This window comes from Micropterus dolomieu, linkage group LG01 (genome assembly GCF_021292245.1).
Source record: "Micropterus dolomieu isolate WLL.071019.BEF.003 ecotype Adirondacks linkage group LG01, ASM2129224v1, whole genome shotgun sequence".
NCBI lineage: Eukaryota > Metazoa > Chordata > Actinopteri > Centrarchiformes > Centrarchidae > Micropterus > Micropterus dolomieu.
The window spans coordinates 53,263,480-53,272,775 of NC_060150.1; the positions used below are offsets into that span (position 1 = coordinate 53,263,480).

The 9,296-nt window shown below is 41.0% G+C and overlaps 2 protein-coding genes across 5 annotated transcripts in view; both read left to right on the forward strand.

The window, feature by feature from the left end:
• LOC123969862 overlaps positions 1–1,061 on the forward strand; it is a 6,304-nt gene extending 5,243 nt beyond the window's left edge. For all 4 annotated transcript variants that reach the window (XM_046047635.1, XM_046047627.1, XM_046047618.1 and 1 more), the window contains exon 6: positions 617–1,061. In XM_046047635.1, coding sequence (XP_045903591.1) covers positions 617–731 — 115 coding nt within the window. In that variant the 3' untranslated portion in view covers positions 732–1,061. The remainder of the gene's footprint in view (positions 1–616) is intronic.
• Positions 1,062–2,520: 1,459 nt separating this feature from the next.
• Positions 2,521–9,296, forward strand: part of LOC123987090 (B-cell receptor CD22-like) — a 152,266-nt gene continuing 145,490 nt past the window's right edge. Inside the window, exon 1 of the mRNA XM_046075739.1 lies at positions 2,521–2,608. Coding sequence (XP_045931695.1) covers positions 2,554–2,608 — 55 coding nt within the window. The 5' untranslated portion in view covers positions 2,521–2,553. The remainder of the gene's footprint in view (positions 2,609–9,296) is intronic.

Below are 9,296 nucleotides of genomic sequence, written 5' to 3' on the forward strand. Positions count from 1 at the left end.
ATTATAGTACAGGCTTCTTGAGGTCTAAAATGCTGACAAACGAGGTACCTGAGGCTAGCCTGGTAAGACCATCCTGATCTTGCAAACTCATTCAATTTTGCTCTGCAGATCAGTCTGGTTTTCTACACGTTATGCTGACAAATACCTGCTGGTCCAATCACAGTTATTTATTTTGTTTTGGGGCAGGCTATGTGATGATGATTTCAAAACATCTATTGTGAAATGCGAATGTATTGAATGAAGTAGATGAAATTTTCTTTAAAAGCAGAACAAAATGCTCTCAGGCCCTTAATTGAAAAGGATGTGTTTGTCATACTTGCAACAGGTTTTGGTTTTAATTTACCAACTGGCCAATTGCGTGAAGATGCATTTCAGTGGCGGCGCACGTTGATATGCCCTCTCATAGTAGAAAATCAACCACTTTGCCTCAGGGAAACCTAACCTGAGGCACCTTGGCTAAATTATGGTGAGAGTACGATCTAACAAGTTTGGATTTTAAATCTATTAGGGTTTGATGTGGGGAAAAAGCACAGCAAAAAGCGCACCTTGATAAATGCTGTCTGCAATACATACTGTAAGTCTATTTAAAACTGAAACTATCTTTGCTTATTAACAGGTGCTTCCTGGGCAGCAATCCTGAAAGAGGCTCAAAGACCAAGAAGCGGACAACAATGAACCCTCATGTGAGCACCCTTTTGAGGAAACTTATTGACTTTGAGTGGGCATCATAGTTTTTGTTTTTTGCAGCGGTAGTTGTCAGGCTCAGTTTTGAGTAGCCTTGTTCTTTTTGTAATTTTTCAAGACAACTTTGCACTACAAGATTTTTTACACAATGCTGTTGCATGTGGACTCATTATAATGTTTGAGACTGAGAGGGGCGCCTCACCCCTTTAAGACATTCCTTCATCGCTCTCTCCCTTGCTCTCTTATATTGCCATGAAGGCCTCATTCCCATCCTGTCCATTACTGTTATTGTGACACAGCTAGTTGAATAGTTGAATTGTGAAACAGGTAGTTGAATTGCAAGTTTGCACAATTTCTCTGCATTTTCTGCATTTTAAGATGGCTTTTATGACTAGAAAGTTGAATTTCTTGAACACTTGAAGTTCTTGGCATCTGCTGCACATTGAAAAATATTTATTTGTTAATAAATATGCCATTGGGCTAACATTAAATTTACCTCAGAGTTGTTTGTTGGGGGGAGGGGGTTAATTGTACAATGATTGCAAATTCACAGTAAATGGATGCTTCATCTGCATTACTTTTACAGTACGTTACTGGACAATTTTAGCATGACTTCCACAGTATACATTGTAAATTCACAGTAAATTATTGTCAACATGTACATTACTTTCACAGTATACACTGTAAAAGTACAGGGCCTTGTTGTAATGATGTACAGCAAAAGATTGTAATTCCCCAGTAATGTACTGTAATATCACAATAATTCCTTTGTCATTGAAGCTGTGAAGTTAAAGTATACAGTTGTGCTTTTACAACAATGCATTGTAATATCACAGATATAAAATTACAGTAAATTGCTGTGAGTATATTTCACAGTATATTGCTGTAATCCTTACTGTGAAAATCATGCAAAATTTATCCAATTATTTATTGTAAATTCACAACGAAAAATTTTCCAGTGTAGGCAACAATAGCCTAAGGCTTTTAATCAGTCCCCATAGTCTCTTTTAAGCAGCCTATTGGCTGAAACAGTCTGTGGGATTTCCTACAGATGGTGATGTCATGTTCCAAGAGAGCTGATTGGTCAGTAGGCAGCGTTTTCATAGAGCTGATCTCCTATCTGGAAGTATCTATCCTATCTTGGAGTGTTCCGCCTGTCTCTGTGTTGCCTGATCCTCTGTTTGGACGTTTTATACCCGAACTGCATGTAAGCCTGAGTTTTTGTGTTTTTTGGATTGAACTTGTGCTCCTTCAGTGAACTCTCCAGTGTCTTGCTTTTGGGCTCTCTCCTGTTTTCACTTCCTCAAACTCGTGACATCCTGTTTGTTTCATGTTGTTTGTTTTTCATGTGTGCTATAAACAATGTTCAGCTTAGCTCTCTTAACACTATGGAAAATAAAGTGTTTACAAATGTTTATACAATAGACTCAAGATCATACTGTATGGACTGGTGCTGTAAAGAAATTGGATTTGGCTTGTAGTATAAAGTTTAAAAAAAGCAGTGATTAAAATATGTTGGTTTTTTTAACCCCTCAAATAGTCTTCAAGAAAAGTGTTAAGAGGCACTACAAGGTCACAAAATGACCGTAACTATAATTCCAATAAATTGTATTTTAAAGAGTTCAGTTTCCTGTCTTCATTTCAACAATGCATATTAATGATGTGAAGAGGAAGAAAGTCAGGGCAGCTTTTAACACATCAGTGTCTGTTTTAAGACACATGTGTACAAAGCACAGAGACAAACTGTCTTTAAAGACAGTGTCCTCCCTTTTTCATTAGTTTATTAGTTTGTTTATTGTGACTAACTGACAAGCAGGATTTCTCATGTATCTGATCTACCTGCTGATTTAACCGACGTGAGGAGCAGCTATGAGTTTAACAGCAGCAGCGAGTGGATTTGTTGTCTTCCTTCTCTCCGTACAAGGTACTGTACATCTTTATGTTGTGTTGGCACACTTCAGAAAAAAAGAAAGGTGGGTTTGTTAGTAAATAAGATCGGATGTGTGATGTTATGAGGGATGTGCTGGGACTGTGGGACTTTGAGACAGAGAGGCCTTTTATGCGAGTGCCGTGTGGGGGCGCTGAGAAGGTTCTTTGCAGTTATATTAATAAATAGTGCTGTACTTGTGTACGGTCAACTTCATTATGATGAAGACCTTCAAGAAACTTTTTTAGGACACATGCCTCTTAAGTTTGTATAAGCAAGGCACCACTGCACTGAACAAGACCAGATCCAGCTGTCACGGTCTTGAGTTTTATGTTGGCATTTTTCTGTTATTTTGTTAATGTCCATTCCTGTTTTACTCTTTGCCTCTGTGTTCTTGCTTAGGTTTGGTTAGTTGATCATTGCTTCCTTATTCTCTGTTGTATTTGGTTTCACATGTCCTTGTGTATTGTCGCTAGCTTTACTTCCTGTTTTATTTTGTAGTGATCAGTTTCATGTGTTTTTGTCTGGCGTTGTTTCCTTTCTGTTTGATTGCTTATGTGCCTCACCTGTGTTAATTGTCGTGTGTGTGTGTGTGTGTGTGTGTGTGTGTATTGCCCTCAGTTCTGTTTAGTCCTCGTGGTGTCATCGTCTTATGTTGAGTGTTCTGCCTTGTATTCTGTTTCCTTGGATTTTTGGATTATTCCCTTGTGTTGGATTCCCTTGCTTTTTGTTAGATATAATCCGTGTTTGGACTTTGTACCCAGCCTTGTTGGAATTACCCTTTTGTTTTGGACTTTCGCCTTGAAATAAGTAGTAAGCCTGTTTTGTTTGGACTAAATAAATCTTTATTTGAACTGCAACCCCCTCATCAGTGTCTGCAACTTGGGTCCACACCTCTGTTCCTGTGCTACTGCACTGAGCCTTTTCCGACACTAGCAAGCCTGAGTCAGTTAGAGCACTAAAATAGTTAAATATTATATATCAAAAACTATCCCTGGCTCAGATCCCATGTACTGGACCCTGACACTGCTTGTAGTGATTGTACAGCTACATATGCATGAGAAGAACATCAGTAATAAATATGTTTTCTAATTTTATCTATGGAGGATTGCCTAGGATTGCCTGAAGGTAAGTTAGCTGACTAACACACTGTGGTAACGGTAACTTTGCACCAAGTGCTGTAGTTATGTTAGCCCTAACATACTACAAAAATACTACATTGCTTCTAAAGGAGCTAACAAGAATTCACAGCGAATGGCATTTTGAAATGAAAAGAATCAAAAACTGTCACAGATTGTTTTTGAAACCGTAATTATTGGTAGTGATCAACAGCCGAGAAGACTGTAAAACTGTAGACTGTGAAAGGCTGTTATAAACTTATTATAACTCCTTCATGGCCCTTGAGCTATATTACCTGACTGAAATCATCATCATAGCACTGTGTCAATGCAGTGGTCCATATCCCAGGTAAAAACTGTATTCTATTTACCATATAGCCAGTTGTCCTGCTTAAAACAAGTAATTGATTCATTATGTTTTTCTGCGAAGGCCCAAGTTGAAAATTCTGCATTAATCTACATACATTTGTATGTGTTTGTATGCCTGCAGGTGTTAGGGTTAGTGAGTTCCATCGCAGAAAAAATGCAGAACCTATGCAAACTATTCTACTGCGAGCTTGACAATACACAACATAAGTGATTGCCCTGTACAGGCAGAAGGTCTCACAGACAGGCAAGACAGCAGAGGCACTGCGGAGATCCAAAGGATTTATGACCTCCAGCTGAGTTTAACATTAACTTTGCCACAGGATGAATGGTATAGTACCACAGGATGTATGGTGTAGCACCACAGGATGTATGGTATAGTACCATTGAAAGCCTGGGTTTTGTGAACTGTGGCATTGTAGGAGAAGGTGAGAGATCTCAGTAGCTGGGGCCATCTGTACTTGTCTCTGGGTGAGAGTGTTCTGATCATATTTCCAAGTTTGCAAACTGATCTGAGTGCACTCTCTCTGAAAAGCCATAAACACAGAAGAAACTGATCCAGAGTTCCAGAGCATGAGCGGCAGCCTTTGCTGACTGGTTGGGACAGAGAGATGCTTGGGCCAGTTTAGTGAAATGGTCAGTCACTCATCACAAGACTTGTTGGATAAGTCTTTGGCTAAGCAGAAGTCAATGCAAACCAACTCAAAAGGTCTGGAGCTCTTAACACTCTTGAGCAGCGCTCTAGCCTTAGATGCAGGAGGCTTGCTGACCACACAACGCTGACAGCGCCCATTCCATGGCAGTAGAGCCTTAGACTCGTCAGATGGATCGTTCTTCTTTGCCCCTGGTGACCTGCCTATTCATGTACGCCAGAGTTCACTAATAGGCGGACCGTCCGCCATCCTCTCCGGACCCCCGACCTACATCCGATCTATTATTGAGAATTACTGCCTCGTGACTGTGCATTAATATTTTAACCCGCACAGCTTTTCTAGTATTTACTGTACTGGTTTAGCGGCACAGGAAACTCACAGACCAACCACACACACAAACACACACACACACACACAGAGGAGAAGAGAGAGAAAAGAGACTTCACTTGGCATTTAACCAAGAATGTACAGATACTTAAATATACATACTTCCCACAGGAAGTTCAAAACCTGAATATCGCATTAGTGATTTTTGGGTAATTTTGATTGGTAGCCTATTATTATTTTTATTGTTGTTATGGACAAGCAAGGTTATCTATTTAATTTTTTTCTTGTTTCAAACTGTTACTTAGTATTGGGGAAATTGTATCACATCCTCCTCATCCTAATTAGGTCATCCTCATGGGTAGTGTTAGCCTATATGGGGAAAGACTACAGCTTGTGAATTTTTTTATATTTGAATGAGAAAGGAGGAGTGAAATAGTTTAGTGACCAAATAAGTTGTGAGAAACGAATTTTTCAGGTGTGTTGAAAGTATACAATGGAAATATATTTTGTTAACCTTCAATGAATAAACTGAGTTGAAAGATCTCTGCAAGAGCTTTTTCCTTTACATTTACTCATTTGGCAGATGCTTTTATCCAAAGCGACTTACATTTGAGGAACAACATGCACTGACTGAGAGACGGCAGCAACCTGGTCTGAAAAGGACAGCTGGTCATCAATTATGACACCCAAGTTTCTCACCACCTTGGTTGGAGTGATGGTTGAGGAGCCAATTTGTAGTTTGATGTTATGGTGGATAGATTGCTTGGCTGGAATTATCAAGAGTTCAGTCTTAGAGAGGTTTAGTTGAAGGTGGAAAGCCTTCATCCATGCAGTCTGTGATCCGCACCAAGACAGTGGGGTCATCTGGCGGGAAGGATAGGTAGAGTTGCGTATCGTCTGCGTAGCAGTGGTAAGAGAAGCCGTGCGAGCGAATGATCGTCCCCAGTGAGGTGGTGTAAATTGAGAAGAAAAGGGGCCCTAGCACTGAGCTTTGGGGTACCCCTGTGGAGAGGCAGTGGTAGGATGATTGGTGAGTTGCAAACCTCCTCCAAAAATGACAGTAACAAGTCTAAAACAATTAAAGAGTCTGTTTAAAAAAAGCGTTTAATTGATGTGATGGAACGCAGAGAGAGATCAGTGACATGTGATGTGAATAGCAAATGAAAATGTAAAGTGTTAAATGATACCAGAAGATGAAACCAACAGAAAGCCAAGCTTGTGGTGATAGCGGAGCCTGATTCCACTGTCAATCTCACAGTCGAAGCTTCACAGCAAAATGAGGATCATACCATTTTGGCGACGAGATGGGGGTGCTCAACGTCATGGAACATTTACATGGAACTACCAGTTTTCTCCCAAAAAGTTAATATACAACATATATATATATATATATATATATATATATATATATATATATATATACACACAATATAAATTTCAACATATAATGCTGTAGATAAAGATAAAAAGAAAAAAGCTTTAAATAAATGGTTTTAAAGTGCGTGAATAAATCCAAAATTACCCTTAAAGAAGGGGGGTCAGTGCACATGTGTTCAAGGTCACCATAAACTTGATTCTGTTGGGACATGTCATCTGGCCCTCCACTAGTCCCCTGCTCATGTGGCCCACCAGGCTGAGCAGCAGGCGGGTCGGCAACGGGGGGGACATGGCAAGTCACTACTTGATTTCCAGAAGCATGACAGCGGAAGCAAAGACATTCACACCTACAGTGAGACACAGTGTCTTGATCATCACTAGCACATATGACACAAGCACCACGATATCTCAAGCATGTCATCACGCTCAAACAGCGTGATGACATGTTTACACAACTGACCTTTATTTGAGAGCGGTCTACCATGTGCCTATGGTCGAGGACTGGGTGGGCTCTCTGTACATACATGGCATGGACATGGCTGTAAAGGACTCTTGTGGGCTGGGTGGCCTGCAAACTGTCAGATGGGCACACAGACTGATGCTGCAGGTGACGTCTTTTACGGTGATGCACATCCAATCGTATTTGAACATCCATGGTGGTCCACTCCTCTAGTGGCTTACAGCTGAAGACTAGAGACAGCTCAGCTTCAGGACAAAGACTTCACGTGAAGGGTTGTCAAGGGTCTTACCCTGTCTCGTCAGTCCAACCACAGCAATGTTAATGGCTTTGTTAAGCCGAAACCAGTAATCAGCAGCAGTCTCAGCGGGGTAAGGCTTTGTGTCATAAAAGTAAGCAAGGGGCAAGGAAGTGGTTACAGAGTCAATGAAGTGTTGTCTAAGAATGTCAAACACAAGTTGTGGGCCTGATTTCAACTCTACAGAAGTTTTGCTACATAGCCCAACATTCACAACATAGAATGCTCTCCCTTGTATGTAACTTGCTCAACACCACCTCAGCATGGATGCACAGATCAATGCCCCCCTTACTAAGATAAATCTTAACAGAGTCCTCCCACTCAGGGATGGTAAGCCTGTCAGTATTGTCTCCCCTGAAGGGATGAGGCTCAAAGCTATCATTAACTGTCTGGTTAACCTTAAAAATGTCAACTGTGGATGAAACGTCACTAGCTGCAATTTGTTTCACCAAGTCACTGAGGAAAGTAACCGGTACATGGTCAGCATCTTGGACAGAAGGTGCAGACTGCTCTTCTGCTCCCACATCTGCAGCAGTGCAAATGTTCTCACACATCATTATTTATTGTAGTATAGTATGATGAGGGGTAGATGTAACAGGCTTTCCCCCTCTGGGTGCCTTGACTAAACCACAGTTTGGTGCCCCTACCGAAATCTGACATATTAGACACATCCATTTACAGTAAAAAATAACAAAACAAACAGCAATCCTCCAGTGTTTACCTTTAACTGTAACGCTGTCTTCTTATTCTCTGTATCTCTTAACGGAGGAACTAACTCGGGCTGGAACCGAATTTTTAAACATTTGATCTTTGGGTACACATTCGATTTTTATTCTGAGATTCTGTCAGATATGGTTTAACCAGAACCCAGAAGCAGACAGAGACGGGAGGCCTTTCACAGAGTTTATTGAGGGGCAGGCAAGACAAGGTGTGAGCGAGTGATTCAGCTGGGTGGCAGGCTCGACGATAGGCAGGGAAGGCAGGCAGTGTGTGCTCCTCCAGAAAAACAGGCAGGTATGGGCATAAGGGAAGGCGTCCTCTCCAGACTAAGAAAACCAAAGACAGAGATGAAATTAATCACAAGGTGTAACAGAGTACAATGGTAGCAACAAGGCTGGGTGCCAGCTAGAGACCTACGCTATACAACATAACAATCCAGCAAAGACTGAGGAGAACTGCAGGGCTTATGAAGCAGCACACAACGACATGATACGGATCAGGTGTACTAATTAGTCTGCCAGACAGGTGAGTGAGCCAGCCCCATGCTTCCCCACCAGTCACGCCTCCTGTCAAACTGCAAAGGTAGAAACTAGGTAGCCACAAGGAAGAGAGAGAGAGAAAGGCAGAGCGACAGAAAAACCAAAACACATCAGCCAGCCTCACACACTCAGAAACAGAAAGTAACAACCACACACAGATGCCCTGTGTGTGGTTGTCAACAAGAAGTGTTGAGGGTTTTTTTGTTTGTTTTTTTCACGCTCCTGATCTCTGCTCACAGCAGCGAATGTAACGCTCCAGTTTACAGTGTTGCAGTTATAGGGTTTATTCATTTTATAATTGCTTCATTTCATTAGGTCTACAGATCAAAAAAAGTCAAATAGCCTACATTTTTAAAGGAATCAGTATCCTAAACTGTAGGCTACAACAAACTAACAACAACATAATGAACACATTATGTCACTCCCTCATGTCATTGCCAGAACCTCCTGGGCATTAGTCCTTCTTTTGCTGTTCTGCTTATATCTGTGAAATACATAGCTGTAGCTAGTGATGCACGGTGCACCCCAAATGTCCATATTTGGGGTGCACCTCTCAAATTAGCAAGGGCATAGCAGAGGTCACCCATGCTACACACATAGGTCTCCATGGCATCAATGTCCATCATTCTGAAAATTACACAAAATACATAATAAAATACACAGTATAAAAAAGTGGATAACTGTAAAAAAATAACAGTGATGGCAAGTAGAATCATTAAGTCCGCTACACATGCATCATTAGCAAACAACCAGACTAGCTGACATGCAGGACTTCTCATGTATCTGATCTACCTGCTGCGTAAATTTAATAGACGTGAGGTGCAGCTATG